The 19659-nt window shown below is 40.6% G+C and overlaps 1 protein-coding gene across 3 annotated transcripts in view; it reads right to left on the minus strand.

The window, feature by feature from the left end:
• ZFYVE1 (zinc finger FYVE-type containing 1) overlaps window positions 1-19659 on the minus strand; it is a 56907-nt gene that overhangs the window by 36694 nt on the left and 554 nt on the right. The window contains exon 1 of one of the 3 annotated variants that reach the window (XM_049897995.1): window positions 1987-2006. Coding sequence is in view for 2 of the 3 variants with exons in the window: in XM_049897993.1 (XP_049753950.1) it covers window positions 17714-18196 (483 nt within the window). In the remaining variant the exon portion in view is untranslated. The other 2 variants (XM_049897994.1, XM_049897993.1) reach the window with 2 other exon arrangements.

Below are 19659 nucleotides of genomic sequence, written 5' to 3' on the forward strand. Positions count from 1 at the left end.
TTCCAGCATACAGTAAACACTCAATAAATGTTTGTCATTATTATTCAAGGACCAGCCTACTGGGAAAATACCCAGGTGTCCGGTGGTAGCAGCTGGCCTGTACCTGCTTGTTGCTCAGGTGTTGCTCATTCAGGAATTAATTCAGCAATTTGGTGAGCTCTAAACTGATTCTATCTGAAAATGAAAGATCTCACTGCTTGCTTTAGATAACTCCTTTCTTCCCTCTCTAATCAAAACAGCTTATTAAACTGGCTTTATAGGGATGCCTAATAAAATAACCATCTAACATCATATTAATCTTTAAGAAACCCAACAAACCTAACTACCTCCTCTATCACACCCACAAACCTTTTTACTTTGTTTAGTGTTCCAAGTTGAGTTTATAAAATGAAATACAACAGTATTTAATGATCTCCATTGCTGCAATTTAGAATTCAAAGTAGTTCATGGTGGTGAAAAGCATCCCATAGTCAACCCTGACCCAAACAGACAAATAGTCTGCCTTGAGAAATTGTGACCAGGAGCCTCCCTCCTTAGACCTCAGAGAATCATTCCAGAAAGAATGTGTGGGTATCTTAGGCTGGGTTCTCTAGAGAAGCAATACCCGTGAAGTGTATATATATAGAGAGAGAAAGAGAAACATGTTTATCTCAAGGAAATTGTCTCACACAGTTGTAGAGGCTGGCAAGTCCCAAGTCCATGTGTCAGGTGTCAGGCTGGAGGCTTCTCTGAATCATATAGCTGCAGGGGCTGACCAACCCAAGATCAGCAGGTCAGCCAGCAGATTGCTGGCTCACAGGCTGCAGACACTGATGAATCCCAAGATTGGCAGGCAATATGGCAGGCCGCTGGCTCAAGTTCCAAGAACCAGAAGTCAGATGATGACAAGTCAGATGCAGGATCCAGAGCAAGGAGTGATCTTTGCCAGACTATCCATATACATTGGGTGCAGGCCACTCCCCTGAGGAAACTCCCTGTACAACTGATTGGCTGTTCCTACCAGATCACATTATGGAAGTGATTATATTACTTATGAGAGATCATAAAATGGAGAATAATTACATTATTACCTAACTGTCAACTACAAAACAACTGCCAAACTACTGACAATCATAGCCCAGCCAAGCTGACACACGAACTTAACAATCACAATGAGCTTTGGTCTGAGGAGGCCTGGGAATGGAAAAGCAAGACATGAGGAAGGAACTAAAGTCAAAGAGCCTTAGAAGGAGAGAAGTTCAATAGAGTCAGAGACTCTTGGGTTAGAAGTTATACCCCAAATACATCAGAAAACATTCTAAGGAGAATAGCTCAGCCCAGAGGTCCTTTCAGTTCTGGCCCCTCTGACTGAAAAGGATTTAATTTGTATCAACCACAACCATGCAGTATTCTAAATTTATAAAGGTGTTCCCTGAGGCAGAGGGCAAAAATCAGTTCCTTCACCAAAGCAATGGAAAGGGCTATGGGAAGCTTGGTTGCTCCTAACCACAATGGAATGCTTATAACAAATCCCATTCCTGGGCCAAAAAAGACTTACAGTGAAACCTGTGAGAGCCAGAACTTGATGGGGCTGTCTTGTTTTTCTGGGTTTCACAAGTTTTCCATCTTTGCCAGGGTACAATCACCACTTTTCTATCACTCTCTATTTAGTGAGAAATTAGTTTTCCTTCTGTGACAGGTTTCTGCCTTATACAGGTTCCAGCTTTTCCAGGTTTTACTGTATTTTATACCTCTCCACTTAGATTTTAAGTCAAAAGTTATTCCCAAAGTTCATTTCATATTAATGACTTTTATTTCTTACAGTTCACTTTGCTTGCCATTTCTTTACTTGGCTGAGTTCAGATGAAGAGACAGAATACAGAAAATCCAAACAAGATTCTTGTTCTTATCAGAACTGGGGTCATAACCCCAAATGGAAATTAGAACTTGATTACTCCATTTAACCAACAGACATGAATCAAGTTTAATCTAGTGTCCAGCACTGACCTGATGTTGTTGGACCAGCGTAAGTATAGAACTTAGGTGACATTTTCTTTCTTCTGGGGGAGGAAGAAAGAAAGGGGAAGGTGAGGAAATTCTTCCTTGAAAAATTCAGAGCTACTGTCATCACACTGAGAAGAGTTTCATGCCCTAATTTTCGGACAGAATTTTACTTAAATCATGTGAAACAGACCACTAGCCAGCCTATATTTAAAGTCCAAATGATAAGGTTCCATTCCAACAGCAAATCCCTACTACCAGAAAGTTTTAATAAACCTATGTCCCCAACCCAGCAAGTTCAGACAATTTCCTTTCATTCTGTCTTAAGAGTGTATATGTTTGTGTTTATTCATGTATGTGTTGATAGGGTTTCATGTAAAAACACAATCATTTCTCAACCAAATGTGTTCTTGAAAGCACTGTCATGAGGTTGGCTTCCTGAGCACATTTGGTAAGGGCAAAGATCACTTTCTTCCGCTCCCGAGTCCCCAAAGTGTTCCATTACTTGAGGAGGCAGGAATTCTCCCATGTCTTACTAACTGCTAGTGCTGCTTCTGAAGCATCGCCTCACAGACACTGTCTGTAGCTTCCCTCCTGCCCCAGCAGGCAAGAGAATGCTTCCATGTAGAGATGATCCACAAAACAAATTCCCTAAAAAAAAAGAGTCATTTTTAGCTCCAAGACCAGTTTTTCTTTGACCACAACCAACTCACTCAGTTCAGCTCACATTTACATCTGAATAAAAAGCTTTCCAAGGCAAGGCTGAATTCTGAGGACAGACCGGAAATACTCAGTCATCTGCAAGACCCACAATGTCCTCAAGGGACCCTTACAAGGGGCTTCTGAATGGGACATGCAGCCCTCCCTTTTAAGTGGCATGGCATTCTTATATTTGGCCAGCTATGAAAACAGACATAAGCTCTAGTAAAGGCTCTGGAACTTAGCAGTAAAAGCAATAGGCTAAACAGAAGTGAGCTAGGTTTGAGTACTGCTCTACCCTGATCAGTACCATTGATTCTTGATCATATGCTACCTCCTGAAATAGCTGATATCCATCAATTCTTTCTGGTACAGTGATTCTGTGTATTCCTTCCATCTTCTTTCTATGCTTTCTGTGTTGTTCAACACATTTTGCCCATAGAATCCTTTAATATTGTAACTCAAGGCTTGAATGTTTTCTTCAGTTCTTTCAGCTTGAGAAATGCTGAGCGTGTTCTTCCCTTTTGGTTTTCTAACTCCAGGTTTTTGCACATTTCATTATAATAATTTACTTTGTCTTCTCAAGCTGGCTTTGTTCTGATTGACGATACTGAACTTCTCCATCGTCTCTTTCACAGATGTAGTTGATGTGATTCCTTTGTATTCCACCTGGTGAGGTCCACGTGTACAGTCATCTTTTATGTTGCTGAAGACTGTTATTTCCAATGGTACTGAAGGGAGAAGTCCAAGCTGCATTGAAGGCATTGGAGAAAAACAAGGCTCCAGGAACTGATGGAATGCCAATTCAGATGTTCCAACAAATGGATGAAACACTGGAAGGGCTTACTTGTCTGTGCCAAGAAATTTGGAGGAGAGCTACCTCACCAACCAACTGGAAGGGATCCATATTTATGCCCATTCCAAAGAAAAGCAATCCAATGGAATGTGGAAATCATCGAACAATATCATTAATATCACATACAAGTAAAATTTTGCTGAAGATAATTCAAAAGCGGTTGCAGCAGTACATCAACAGGAACTGCCAGAAATTCAAGCCGGATTCAGAAGAGCACATGGTACAAGGGATATCTTTGCTGATGTCAGATGGATCTTGGCTGAAAGCAGAGAATACCAGAAAGATGTTTACCTGTGTTTTATTGGCTATGCAAAGACATTCAACTATGAATCATAACAAATTATAGATAACACTGTGAAGAAGGGGAATTCCAGAACACTTAATTGTGCTCATGTGGAACCTGTACATAGACCAAGAGGCAGTTTTTCGAATACAACACAGGGATACTGCATGGTTTAAAGTCAGGAAAGCTGTGCATCAGGGTTGTATCCTTTCACCATACTTATTCAATCTGTATGCTGAGCAAGTAACTTGAGAAGCTAGGCTATATGAAGAAAGAACGTGGCATCAGGATTGGAGGAAGACTCATTAACAACCTGTGATATGCAGATGACACAACCTTGCTTGCTGACAGTGAAGAGGACCTGAAGCATTTATTGATGAAGATCAAATATCACAGCCTTCAGTATGGCTTACATTTCAACATAACGAAAACAAAAATCTTCACAACTGGACCAATAAGGAACATCATGATAAATGAAGAAGAGATTAAAGTTGTCATGGATTTCACTTTCTGTGGATCCACAATCAACGCCCAGGGAAACAGCAGTCAAGAAATCAAATGACATATTGGATTGGGCAAATCTGCTGCAAAAGACCTCTTTGAAGTGTTAAAAAGCAAAGAAGTCACTTTGAGGACTAGGGTGCACCTGACCCAAGCCATGGTGTTTTCAATTGCCTCATCCGTGTGAAAAAGGTGGACAATGAATAATGAAGACCGAAGAATTGATGAATTTGAATTATGGTGTTGGCAAAGAACATTGAATATACCATGGATTGCCAGAAGAATGAACAAATCTGTCTTGGAAGTAGTACAGTCAGAATGCTCCTTAGAAGTGAGGATGGTGAGACTCTGTCTCACATACTTTGAACACGTTATCAGGAGAGATCACTCCTTGGAGAAGGATATCATACTTGGTAAAGTAAAGGGTCAATAAAAGAGGGGAAAACCCTCAATGAGATGGTCTGACATGGTGGCTACAGTGATGGGCTCAAACACAGCAATGACTGTGAAGATGGCACAGATATGGCCAATGTTTTGTTCTGTTGTACACAAGGTCACTGTGAGTCAGAACTGACTGGATGGCACCTAACAACATCTACCTTCAGTTTTCTCAACCCTTCTCTCCCTCAAACCTTCCATCTTCCCTCTACCCCAAATCTCTTCCTCTCCTTCCTGTTTCTGAGATTCCCAACTAGAATGTAAGCTCTATGATGGTAGGAATCTGGCCTGTACTGTTTACCACTGTATCCCTAGCATAGTACCTGATGCATGGTAAGAAATCAACACATATTTGTTAAAAGATTGAATGAACACAGCACAGAATGTTCTAGATACCACATACTCTCTAAGGGATGGGAACAGTATGGTATCACGAGTAAGGGTTCAATCAACCTGCCTCTACTATTCACTGGCTATAGAATAACCTTAAAGAAATTACTTAACTTCTCTGGGCCTCAGTTTTCTCACCTGCAAAATGAGAATAACAACACAATGTACTTCATAGGGTTGATGTAAGGATTAAATGACATAATGCATGTCAGGTGTTTAGCACAGTGGGTGGCACATAGAAGATGCTGGAGAAATGCTGACTCACATTATTCTTGTAGTTGCCCTGGTTTGCCTAGTTTGCCTCTAGGCCACAGTCGGCATCACCACCACCAAAGAATTTCATTCCATTATCTTAAGTAAAAACCTTCCTTATGGAAGTTTTCCAATAAATGCCTCATTAAAGAATTAGGGATAATGGGACAAAGAGGATATGTACTCAATACTTACCACTCTCTCCCTGGAAAGGATATATCAATTAAAAAAAAAAAAAAGCTGTTATAAGATTGCATAATACATATATTATACATAAGGAAACACTCAGTCCTCAAAAGAATGATGTGACATCATTCCAGGAATTATTACCACACCAGAGATTTACAAAAATGCTTTTCTCACAGTTTATGCTGAAGAACTCAACAGATGACACAGCTTTGTAACGAGATCTTTGGTGTCCGAGGTAGAGCTTGAAAAGGGCCTGATTTCTATTCTACATGCAATGTGATAGTGGAGTCCTGGTGAAATATATATGCTGTAACTATTTAAGCCCTGGTGGCACAGTGCGTAAGTGCTCAGCTGCTAAGCAAAAGGTCAGCGGTTCAAGCCCACCAGCACAGTCTGCTTCAGTAAAGAGTTACAGCCTTGGAAACCCCATAGGGCAGTTCTACTTTATCCTGTAGGGTCGCTATGAGTTGGAATCAACTCAGTGGCAATGAGCTTTTGGGTTTTTTTATAATTATTTAGAGTCAATAACAATAGTAACCCCTTCAGCAATACTGTCCTTCCCTGAATTCCCTTGATATTCTCGCTATGCATCTCTGACACCATCTACCTTATTTTTATGTATCTGTCTTCTATTATCAGTAGATTGTCCTCTTCTCAAGGGCAAGTTCAACGTCCCAGTGTCACTCTGTATCTTCCTCATCATCAGTACATAGTAGGTGCTCATAGCAAGAACTCATTGAATTAATGATTAAATGGACTAATTTTCACTAGCTCATTTCATTCATCCAATAAGTATTATTTGAGTACCTATTATGTGCCACACACTCTTCTAGATGCTGACGAAGAGTCAAAAATCACTGCCCTCTGGAGACTGGCTGCTTAATGGGTATAGAGTTTTCTTTTGGAATGATGAAAATGTTTTCAAACTAGATAGAGGTGGAAGTTGTACAACATTGTGAATGTACTAAATTCCACTGAGCTGTACCCTTTAAAATGGTTTTCTCTTAATTTCTATAAAAATTACCAAAAAAAAAAAAAAAAAATCAGTGCCCTCATGGAGTTTATATTCTAATAGAAGAGAGAGACAATACTCAAACAATTAAAATAAAAAATGTCTATCAACAGAGACTGGACTGGACCATAAAAAATGATACTGGTGAGGAGTGAGCTTCTTGGCTCAAGTAGACACATGAGATTATGTGGGCAGCTCCTGTCTAAAGGAGAGATGAGGAGGCAGAGGGTGACAGGAGCTGGCTGAATGGACACAGAAATACAGGGTGGAGAGGAGTGTGCTTTCTCATTAGGGGGGAGAGCAACCAGGAGTATACAGCAAAGAGTATATAAATTTTTGTATGAGAGAATGACTTTATTTGTAAACTCTCACTTAAAGCACAATAAAAAAATAAAAATAAAATGTCTATCACCAAGTGAACGGATAAACAAATTGTGGAATATCTGTACGATGGAATACTACTGAGCGATAAAAAGAAATAACCACTAAGACATGTCATCAGCATGGACAAACTTCAGAAACACTATGGAGAGTGAAAGAAGCCCTACACTAAACAGTACAATATGATTCCATTGATACAGAATTCTAATTAAAGCAAAAAAACCCCAAACCAGTTGCCATCTAGTCAACCCTGACTCGTGGCGACCCCACGTATTTTAGAGTAGAAGCGTGCTGCAAAGGGTTTTCAGAGGCGAACTTTTCAGAAGCAGATCACCAGGCCTTTCTTCTGAGGCACCTCTGGGCAGACTGGAACCCTCAACTTTAGTTAGTAGCCGTTTGCGCTACCCAGGGACTCCTGGTGGTTACACAGGTGTATACATTTGTCAAAACTCACAGAACCACAAGCTTATAAAATGTGTGCATTATATTATGCATAAATTATACCATAATAAAGTTGATTTTAAAAAATACATGGTATGTCAAATGGTGATAAGTGGTATGAATAAAGATCAGGAAAGAGGGCTAGAGACTACAAGATGAGGGCAGAGATTCTTCTCTTATGGTGGTCAAGGAAGGCCGTACTTTAAAACCAAAACTTTTTGGCCAACCCTTTAAAAAGTAGCAAACTCAATTCTCTGTGCTAATAGAGGGAAGAAAAATGCCACAAACAAACCAGAACAGTACAGAGCCTAAAATCATTTATATTTAGTTCCTGAAAGACGTTTTTTCCCCTGTAGTGGCAGACTTAACTTCTTGATTCACAAGAGAAAGAGAAGAGAAGAAAGAAAGAGACAAAGACAGTGTATCTGTCTGACAGACAGTCCAGATCTAAATAAAAGAGCTGACTGAGACACAGGGAAAACCCATAGTGCACTGTGTGACCTACCAACTAGCAAACTAAGCCCATGATCACCAAGACCAGGAAGGGTGTGCAGAGAGAACCATCTAAAGCCCACTGTCACTGATTCAATTCTGACTCATAGCAACCCTATAGGACAGAGTAAAACATCCCCATTGGGTTTCCAAGGCTATAATATTTATGAAAGCAGGCTGGCACATCTTTCTCCCAAGGAGCAGCTTGCTGGTGGGTTCAAACTGCCAACCTTTCAGTTAGCAGCTAAGCACTTCACCACTGTGCCACCAGAGCCCCTAGAAAGAACCACGGGATCCTCAAATAGCCTCAAATCAAGACAGCTGGGTTTTCCTGGGAATGAAGGTGTTATGGATTGAACTGTATCCCCCAAAAGTATGTTGCAAATACCAACCCCTATACTTGTAGATGTAATTCCATTTGGAAATACATTATGTTAATGAGGCCATATCAGCAGAGGGGTGTCTTAAACCAATCACTTTTTTTTTTTTTTTTTGAGATATAAAAGGAGCAGATTAGGTGCAGAAGCAAACACAAATGGGAGAAGATAGATGTCATGCCAAAGGAAGATTGCCAAGGAACTCAAGAACAAAACGAAAAATAGACAAGGACCTTCTCCCAGAGTCAACAGAGAAAGAAAGCCTTACCCTAGAGCCAGTGCTCTGAATTCGGACTTCAAGTCTCCTAAACTGTGAAAAAATAAATTTCTGCTCCTTACAGCCACCCACTTGTGGTATTTCTGTTATAGCAGCACTAGAAATCTGAGACAGAAGGCATCTGCCATCCCTCTCCAGACTTAACACTTCACCTCTGAGTTTTCATTTTAAAACATTTTTTCACAGAGAGATTAATAAGGCACATAATTGACACTCAATAAATGTTTATAACCATTTGTGAATTATACATATAGGCTGCACTGAGCTCTCTGAAAGAAAAGGTCATGAGAGATCATGGAAAACAACTCAGCCATGTAGATGGCCTATTCACCAGGCAGAAGGGATCGGGCTGGCAAGTAGAGGAGTTTCTAGAATACTCTACGAATGCTGAATTACTGAGATTATGTTGCCTCTTAACCTGAACCTGGAGTCTATGTGAATACACGCCAGAATGAAGCTCTGTCGGTTCTTTTCTAGGATTCTAGCATCTGGAGTCAAATTTCCTGGGAAGTGGCGGCAATAATTCAGTCTCAAGTAGAAGAAAATCAGGAGAAGAAGAAAAAAAAAAACCCTACCAGAAAGTAGAAGCATTCTCCAGTGAAGTCAAGCCACAGGTCAGGTGCTTACATATGGCTGGTATACATACTTCTCTGCCCAAGAACCCCAGCTACCACCAAGCTGACCACACAGACCAGTCAAACAAAGACTCAGTTGCTGGCCAAAAGTCATTGGGAAGACTCAACCTCAAGGAAGCATCCACCATTTTCTGACTTCTGTGTTCCTTCTCATAGGTCTTTCCAATTTTTCCTGCCTAGAACTTTTTATACCTTTGTTTCCTTTCCCTTCTTCAGGCTCTCTCATCCATTAGCTTTCCTCTGATTTCTGATTACCAATCAAAAGTGCTAAGTAATTTAGCCATTCTAGCCTCAGACTGAATTGATCTCATCGGAGCTCCTCCCAAAGCAGGCAAGATTCTCCAGGGAAGTTCACGCCTCAGGACTGCTTCCATGCTACACACTTCTCCAGGATAAATTCAAGGGTGGTACAGCCAGGAGATGCATCCATAGGAAAAACACAGAAGGTCAGCTTACTAAGAAATTTGCCTGTTATATCAACCCTGGCTCAAAAAGTCAAATGCCTGCCCAATTCCAGAAAAATCAATCACTTTAAGGAAATGATAGACTAGAAAAAAATAGGATCACACAAACTGGAGATAACTTGAAAAGTTAAAGACAGATTCCCTGAAAAGCTGATTCACAGTGATTCCAATGATTTTTATGGGTCAAATTTCAAACAGCCTTGTACTAAACAAAATAGCTTCCCAGGTAAAATGCCTGAAGCTTGTTAGAAGTGAACGAGCCCAAGTGTGACAAAATTCAGGAGATACCAGCAGAACCTAGAGGCACATAATACGGGCTCTTTCATCTTTCTGTTTGTCTGAGTCATCCTCAACCCTGTGTTTCCAAGTAATCTCATACAATGCCCTCCCCTCTACTCCCATCCCTAAACAAAAGGGGCTTTTACTTGAGTAAAAGGCAACAGTAGGGGAGGGAGGCACTGATACTACATCCAATGATTGCTTATTTTTTGACAGAGGGTGCCTAAGCGGATCCATGGTTTTTTGTTGCTATTGTTTCATTTTTTACATGGCACCTAAGAAACCAACAGTAAACACGTTCACACGCTACCAGAACTCACCCCAGCACCAGCATTAGTTCTTACACTATAACGGTTTGGCCATTTGAAAAGAAAAACAGGGAGGTTCAACAATCTAGAAGATTATGATCCCACTCACTCCAGATCTACTGACCAGAGTTAAGTCCTGAGGGGTTTCCGTCAGCTTACATGAAACAGAGGGCCTGAAAAAGGCCACACCCCAAGAAGCTACCCCATACCTGGAAGCAGAAGACAGGGCCAAGGAGGTCAACAGCGGCTGAGACTTAGAAGTAGCACAGAAATGTGGCAGGCAGACCGGCATAGCCACTTAATGGTAAGGAATTCCCATACAGTAGGAAAACATTCTCTGCTATTTTCCATTCCTAAATCCCACTAGAATAATGTCTCTTTTAGCCAATTTAAAAAAAAAAAAAAAAAAGCAAAGTCCCAGTATTTTGAGCTGCACTATTCTGGGACTGTAAACAAGTGAAGCAGCCAAGCAAAGTGATGGGTCTTCTTAAAGGAGCAGTCTCAGTGAGATGAGGTCCCCCACTGACTCCACTGAAGGGAAGGATGAAGAAGACTCTCATCTTGTCCTCCCGTTTCAGAAAAGGTCCAAGGCCGTCTATCTCAGCGCAGAAGGGCCTGTCTCAGGTGAACACCTTCTTAGCCTTTTACTACCACTCTTGGCTCACCAAGATTAGACTTCCCTATCACCCTGCATATTCAGCAGGAAAGGACTTAAGTATAGGAGAGACTTTAGCATGAAGAGTTCCTGGTGCACTCCTAAAGTTCCAGGCAGGAGCTAGGCAGTGTGAAAGCGAAACAGGTGAGATTTCTAGTCAGTCTGCTGCTCTGTTCTCTTGGAAGGAGGACAGTCACAGTCTGTAGAAAAGAGGAGAATGGAGTGAATGGAGAAAAAACTGTATGGGTTTTAAATAAAGGGAAAAATGTCTCTTAATTTTTTACCCTTTCTCCTTGATTGAGAAACATTTTGATAAGGTAAGATGTCCAAATTCCTCACAAGACCTAACAGAAAATACTATCCTCCTACAAAGAAGAGCCCCTGCAGTGCAGTGGTTAAGCGCTTGGCTGCTAACCAAAAGGTTGGCAATTTGAACCCACCAATCCCTTTATGGCAGAAAGATGTAGCAGTCTGCTTCCATAAAGATTACAGCCTACGAAATCCCATGAGGCAGTTCTAACCTGTCCTATAGGGTCGGAATCTACTCAGTGGCAGTGGATTTTGTTTAGGTTTGAGTCTCCTACTAGGGACTCTAATTGTTAGAAACTTTATTCTTCTAACCTTTGAGTTATTTGCTAAGGGTGTTGTCTCTGGCTTCAAGAGATTATAGGTGACTTGTTGGTGTGGATCATTTACTTATTGTGTGTTCTAAATAAATAACAGATCCGTAAGTCCTCTGGTTTTCCTAGTACGGTTCTACTGAGGCCTACAAAAGTCAATGAATACAACCCAGAAAAGTCTCAAGCATTTCACTAGAGTGGTTACAGATATACCAAAAAGAGAATATTGATTTCACTAGCTAGATTATTTCTGAGGAGTCAACAGAACCAAAAGAGGGAGGAAAAACTGGTATACTGGTTACATTTATCCCTGATGTATTTCCTACCTCACTACAATCCAGATGTTCTCCTATTAGACCAAAATTTCATCTGTTATATCAGCGTTTCAACCTTGAATTTGGACCAGGTAAGTCTTTGTTGTAGGGGGCTGTCCTGTGCACTTTAATATATTTAATAGCACCCTGGCCTATACTCACTAATCAGTATATATCACCTCCCTCAGCTTTGACAAACAAATGTCTCTGGACATTGTCCTATGTTCCCAGGGAAAGCAAAATCACTCCATGTTGATAAAGCAAATGAAACTAATTTAACTCTTTATTGTATGAATCAAGTTCTTAAAGACTTTTAGTTTTATCAATTTATGACAATAAAATCTGGGATACTAAGCAGAGGAGTCACCACTGAGTCCTCTCATTGTTTCACCCTTCCACCCAATGTATCAGCATTCTCGACTCTTTTACCTCCGAACTTTATCCCATATTCATCAATGTTTCTCCATCTTAATGAAAACACCAAACACAAATCACTGTCATCTCTGCAACAGCCTCCCAAGTGGTCTCCATTTCCTTTTGCTCCCCTCCCCCACAATGACTACAATCTAGTCTTCATAATGCAGTCAAGAATCATCTGTTAAAATTGGCTATCAGATCATGTGACTTCCCAACATAAACTAGTATAGTGCATCCCATCACACTTAAACTCCAAACTTACTTCTATGGCCTACAAGGCCCCACACAATCTGGCACCTGCTACTTCCAGACTTTATGGACTGAATTGCATGCCTGAAATTATGTGTTGTAAATCCTAACCCCTATACCTGTGCATATAATCACATTTGGGAATAAGGTTTTCTTTGTTACGTTAATGAGCCCGTATCAATGTAGGGTGTGTCTTAAACCTAACTAGTTTTGAGATATAAAAAGGGCAGATCAGGCACAGAAGCAAGCAAGCATGAACGGGGAAAGACAGATGCTACCTGGAGATCGCCAAAGAACTGGGGGCCAAGGTTACAGAAGCTGGGACAAGTATCTTCCCCTAGAGCCAGTGTCTTGAATTTGGACTTCTGGCTTCCTGAACAGTGAGAAAATAAATTTCTGTTCTTTAAAACCACCCAATTGTGGTGTTTCTGTTATAGGAGTACTAGATAAGTAAGACAAACCTCTTTCCATGCTGCTTGCTCCTGGCTCACTCCAGCCACACTGGTATCCTTCACTTCCCTGCCTCCCTCCCTCCCTACATTTCAAACTGGCCATCCCACCTTTGCTTTTTCCCATCCCCTCTGTCTGGAGGTCTATTTCCCCAACTAGTATTATCCATCAGGTTCTGCTTAAATGTCACCTCTATTAGACTTTCCCTGACCATCTTGTAAAAGTGGCTTCCAAGTCACTCTTCCTTATTTAACAACACTTACCACATCTAAACTGTCTTATTATGTATTTGTGTGTGTGAAATCTGCTTTCCCCACTGGAATGGTAAGCTCTATGAAGGCATGGACCGAGTCTTATTAACTGTGTATCCCTGGCACCTAGAAAGTGCCTGGCATATAACATACACTCAATAAATGTGATGACTATCAAGCTAACCAAATGTGTCAATTTAAGAGCCACAGAAGGACTCTGCAAATTTAAAATAATGAACCTGGTTCTGAAACCAAAAGTCAGCTTCTTCTCAAATTTACCATTTGAGTACACCCTCAAAGATAATAAAGTAATACCAAAATTTTAATCTCTAAAAGGGAGGTTCTTGTCCTTTTAGGTTTTCCAAAAGAAACTGAATAATACTCAAACCACAAGCAACAAATCTTAGGGCCATAAGATATGAAAAAGCCACACAGAACAGTTACAGCCTACAAGCTGCTAAAATAATCCGTCCATACTAAACAGAAAACGAACAAAACACACAAATGCCTAGAAACATGAAAACCAGAAAGCCAGGGGCCTAACTCACAGACTCTTTATTGCTATGAGTAAGGAGTTCTTCAACAATACCATTATACTTATACAGGGCTCCATTTCATTTCGGAGTCCCTGGGTGGCACAAACAGTTAAGCATTCAGCTTAAAGGATGGAGGTTCAAATCCACACAGGGGTGCCTCCAAAGAAAGCCCTGGTGATTTTCTTCCAAAAGGTCACAGCCATGAAAACCCTATGGAGCTCAGTTCTACTCTGACACAGGGTCACCATGAGTCAGAGGCAACTCGACAGCAGCTGGTACTGATTTCACTTGATCCTCAGAGCAACCATAAGATATTGTTGAACTGGTGCTCCTGACCATGATAAAGCTGAATTAGAGAGTTTAAACGATTTGTTCAGAGATAGCAAGAGTTAAAAGTTAAGAACAAGGACTTTGGCGCTAGGTATCTGTGTTCAAATCCCTGCTCTGCCACTTTCTGTATGACCTTGGCAAGTACTTCACTTCTCTGTCTTCACTGTTCTGTTTTACAGCGTCCTATAAAACACAATCTGCTTCAAAGGTTATGGTAGCTGAATACTGAGTTCCCAAAAGATACCCACGTCCTAATCCCCAGAATCTGTGAAAATGTCATCTTATACGGCAAGGGGATGTTGTAGACATGCTGTTAAGAGCCCTGAAACAGGAAGGGTATGCTGGATTATCCAGGTGGACTTGATGTAATCACAAGGGTCTTTATAAGAGGGAGGCAGGAGGGACACAGACACAGAAGGCAATGGGATGGTGGAAGCAAAGGGATGGACAGAGATTGGAAAAGGCTTCACTGCTGGCTTTGAAGATGGAGGATAGGAGGATATGGACATGAGTCAGGAAATGCAAGAAATGTCTAGAAATCAGAAAAGACAAGGAAATGGATTCTCCCCCAGAGTCTCCAGAAGGAAGACAGACCTACCAAACCGTTTTAGGACTCTGGTCCCCAGAACTGTAAAAGAATAAAACTGTGTTGTTTTAAGCCACTAAGTTCACGGCAATTTGTTATAACAGCAATAGGAAACTAATATGCAGGGTTATAAGGATTAAATTAGCTCATACATGTAAAGTGCTAAGAACAATTCCTAGCACCATAGTAAATTTTAGCTATTATGGGTCAAGACCAGAACCTAGAGCAGATACACAGAAGTACTTCAGAGGTTAAGAAAATAAGGTTCAGAAATTTGGTAGTATCTATCTGAATATGTGTATCAGAGGTTAAGAAAATAAGGTTCAGAAATTTGGTAGTATCTATCTGAATATGTGTACCAGAGGTTAAGAAAATAAGGTTCAGAAATTTGTAGTATCTAACTGAATTTGTGTATCTGAATTTAAAAGGTACACATCATTTCACAAAGAGATTCCATTTCTACATAGATGTATAGGATATTCAACACATCCATGCTTATAATAACTCAAATATCCATTAACAGGCTAAAATTATGGGAAAACTCAACAAAATACTAGCCAGTCTTTAAATGAGGTAGCCCTCAATGTGTTGATATGGGAAGTTCTACAAGATGTATCCTTTAGTGAAAAAACGCCAAGCACAGAACGACAAGTATATTAGCCTTTTTGGTTTAAAAATGAAAAGAATATATACATATATCATAAGTACATATGAAAAAATTCTAAAGAGCATGTAGTTAACTGTTAATAGTGACTGCCTCTGAAAAAAAAGAGACTGAGGGTATGGAATGCATGGGAAGCTCTTTTCACTGTATGCACTTTTACATCACCGTAGTTTTTTACTAGATACATGCGTGGTACCCATTTTTAAAAAAACTGAAATTAAGATGGGACATCGTCGATCAAGTATTTATGTGCTGAAGACATGCCTGCCATTGATACCATTGATACTTGCTCTCCAGTAGTTCACAATCTTGCTGAGTTTATAATCAGATTTGTAACAGGCAATCATTTCCTATTTGTTTTGGACATTCACCTATCAGAAAACTGAACCAGATATTTTCTAAATATTTTTTCACTTAAGACTCTATGAGAACAAATCACCACCCAAAAAGTGTGAATTCTATGTCCATTAGTTCAAACCGTTATCACTTTCAATTAATAAACTGTTATTTCCTGGGTCAGTGTTTATGAAGGGAAGAAAAGTAGAAGGAACCATTACAAACAACCCAACTATACACATATTACACATTACAAGAAAAAATGATAAAAGACAAATGCCATTTCTGGGTAGTTGGACATGTCTTCTTCATTACACTTTCTTATATTTTCTGAATTTTCTACAAGGACCACGTATCAATGTTACAAAAAGAAAAAAAAAATACACGCCCTCTCCCATCCCCCCAAAAAACCTCATTTTTTGTGCCAATCCTAAATCCAGAGGGTTACTGGTTCATCCTAAATCTTCTCACTTTACTAAAAGGAACAGCAACCCAAACTATGGCTTCCCAAAGGCTGGCATTAAAGAGGCTTGATAGCAAAACCAATAAGAATCATCCAAATTCAAGCATTCCATTTATAAAATGTTTAGCCCACACTGTCACCCAATTAGAGCATAATCCATAATGAAGGCATTATTGCTGACAAAGGAAGCAGAATGGGATCTGGGTCACTCTTCCATAACTCTATTAGTTACTCTCAAGCCAATACAGAAAATTCTGTGTTAGCAAAGTGTTTAGCTGACAATGGAAGTACACAGGAATCATGATGTAATTCATTTCCACAGCTTATCCAAGGAGGAAAGAAAGTAGAGATAAAAAATACTCAGTGGACAATTGGGGAGGTTTTCAAAAAGTAACTTACATAGGTACTCCCGCAATCTGGAGATTTCAGAAACCATCACAACTAAAAGTACTGAGTTAATGTGCTACAAACACTCTGATGATGACGAAAGCAACAAACTGGTACCAAACACTATGTGCCAGGCCGTGATAACACATTTCCGTTCCTAATATTTTTGAATCCTCTCAACGATTCTATGAAGTAGAAGTGAAATTAAGGCACAGTTTAAATAACTTGTCCATGTCATACAGCCAATGAGTGGCAAAGTCAAGATGTGAATTCAAGCAGTCTTCACTCTAAAGTCCACACTCTTAAACATCACACTATCCCTTCCCTGAAAACCCTGGTGGCGTAGTGGTTAAGAGCTACAGCTGCTAACCAAAGGGTCAGCAGTTTGAATGCACCAGGTGCTCCTCAGGAACTGTATGGGGCAGTTCTACTCTGTTCTATAGGGTCGCTCTGAGTCAGAATCTACTCAACAGGAACAAGTTTGGTTTTTATACCCCTTTCCTAATTGCTCCTAACCCTCACACTACTACACCTCCCCAACTCACTCCTATCACATACCACCTCCTCCCCAATTCATTCAGAATCAAACCAAATATTCCCTAGTCATTCTCTAATCCCAGGTGCTCTCACTGGCTTTTACTGATCAGAAGCCCGTATATGAAAATAAGAGGCCATCTGGAGAAAATACTGTCCTTATCAAACGCCACTTTTTAAAGACCTGCCTCTTTAAATGGAGATAGCAGGCTTCTTTATCGCATTGCCTAGCACTCCGATTAGACCCACTGTCAATATTTTTTCCCTGCACATGCATAGTCTCTCATCGTTGACATTTATTTGTAACTTGCCCAAGTGTTTTCACTCAGAAAACTGTTCTAAATCAGTTCTTCCTAATAATAATAACAACAATAGCTACCATACACTGAGCATTATGTGGCAGGCTCTGTGCTTTACAGACATTGTCTCATTTTATCTTCAAGATAACCTAATAGACACTGTTCCCAGTGTCACAGAGGTAAAGTAACTCAGCCCAAAGTCACACAGCTGTTAAGTGACTAAATCTGAGTCCACACAACTTAAGCCTTCAGAGGTCTTGCCTTTTAATTACAAAAATGTGAGTTCCTTCCGGACTTTTCTTTTTGAGAACCACTTTCCAATAAGAGATCTGCTCCACTACATGAAGCCCACTATACTCAATGCTTACCTGAATTTCTTCATTTTCATCTACTAGGAGGAAACTCACAACTTTCTCAGTCATCTTCTTCCTCTTGGTCCCCTCATCCATCTCTTCTTCCTCCAGTGACTCCTGGACCTTAGTGACATGGTACACAGTAACCGGGTGTCTCCTTTTGTTGCCCCCAGAATGAGTCCTCTTCTGGCATTCCAGGCACAAGTTAATTTTGCAGGTCTGGCACCTCACAGCTGCTCTCTGCCTAACACCAGGTGAATGCCCATTGGGGCCCTTGCAGGGGTCACAGTAAGGGATGTGGCCAGGTTTGAGCCTTATTCGCTCATGGTTTCTTAGGCGTTCCTGCCGGTGGAGTTCCTCCTCACAGCGGAGACACTGCAGACTGCAGCACTCGTCACACTCAAAGACAGCTTCGTCCGTCCCGCTGCAGGCGTAACTTTCCTGGCAGGAGAGTCCGGGATTGAGGCCCTTCTCAGCTGGGTTAGTCTGGGCACTCATGCTCAATTCGCAATGGAAACACTCACCATATAACAGTCACTGAGCTGCTTCCCAGGAGTGAGGACAAAAGCTTTGAGTCTCAAGACTACGCCGAACTTCCACAGGGTCCTAAACGCCTTAATTTAAGCAAAAGAAGGAAACCTTCGGTGTCCAATTATAATTCTTCACACAAATGTTTGTATTTTTAATTTTCTGCCTCCCAGGTTCTTGTATCAACAACAACACTGACTTGGTTTGATGGTTTCATCCTCCATAAAGTGCAGGCAAATATGTGGTCAAAATTAACCTGAAAGTGTCTTTTATCTGAGAGAGGTCTGGTGGGTTTACTGAGGTGGGTTCCCTGGTTGGGCCTTAGCCACAGGTTTTAGTGATGAAAGATGGTGGTCAGGAACTTTTCAATATAATCCAGCCTCAAGTCAGTATTTCAGGGGATACCTAGAATAGAGGAAGGAAACAGATTTCACTCACCTAAAAACAGAAGTGCACTTAAAAAAAAAAAAAAGGTGATTAAAAAGAAGGCCAAAATTCCTGAGAAAAATCTCATTCTTGTAAAACTCACACTGGCCAGTAATGATACTAGAAATGTCTTCCCAAAGTCATGCCTAAGGTTCCTCCTTTTGAAAACAAACACCACCTCTAGGTTCAAGGCACTTAAGAGACCTTTTTGCTCTATTTCCCAGACTGAAATTCTCTGTTCATTCGGTTATGAAATTCAGGATCAAAATCACTAAGGAAATCATCCTTGGAGGGAAAACCTTCTATACCCCCGACCCATCCCACCACTAGAAGAGGGGGATTAAGAGGCCTGTAATTTTTAAACAGCTAAAGAAAAAAAATAATAAACTTTACCTCCATCAAAGACCTAAGCAGGTCTGGTTACCCTTGTCTGGATTGTTTCAACTCTAGACAGATGCCTATTAAGGACTGTAAACCTGGAAACAATCGTCACCATTTCAAGTTTGAAAACAAAAATGATTGTACTTCCTTTTGACCCCTTTCTAACTGCAAAAAAAAAGGGAGCAAAGAGACAGAATTCCTCCACTATGGCCCACTGCAAAGCCAAGCCTGCAGTGAGTCAAAACAAATAATCCTTTTTTTTTTTTGTCACTCAAGAACTAACTTAATAACTTTAAAAAAAGAAAAAGGATAACTTGGGCAGGAAAGGGGCTTTTGTCACTTCTCCAATTATACTCCTAACTCCCCTTAGCCTTGACCCCCAACAAAGTGTAAAGCCATCTTCCTGATATTCACTGTTCCCCTACAGTAATCCATCTGTCAATCTTATTTTCAGATAAACAAGGAAGGCAAAGGGAGGGACAAGGGAACCTTATTTCCACCCTAACGTCAGACCCAGCTCCCAATACGGAACAAAAATCAAAACTTATCACAACTGAGAAAAATATAAAATCAATTTCCAAAAGAACACCTCACCCCGCGCCCCCACCCCAGGCCAAGCAATCTGC

The sequence above is a fragment of the Elephas maximus genome, chromosome 10 (genome assembly GCF_024166365.1).
Source record: "Elephas maximus indicus isolate mEleMax1 chromosome 10, mEleMax1 primary haplotype, whole genome shotgun sequence".
Lineage (NCBI taxonomy): Eukaryota > Metazoa > Chordata > Mammalia > Proboscidea > Elephantidae > Elephas > Elephas maximus.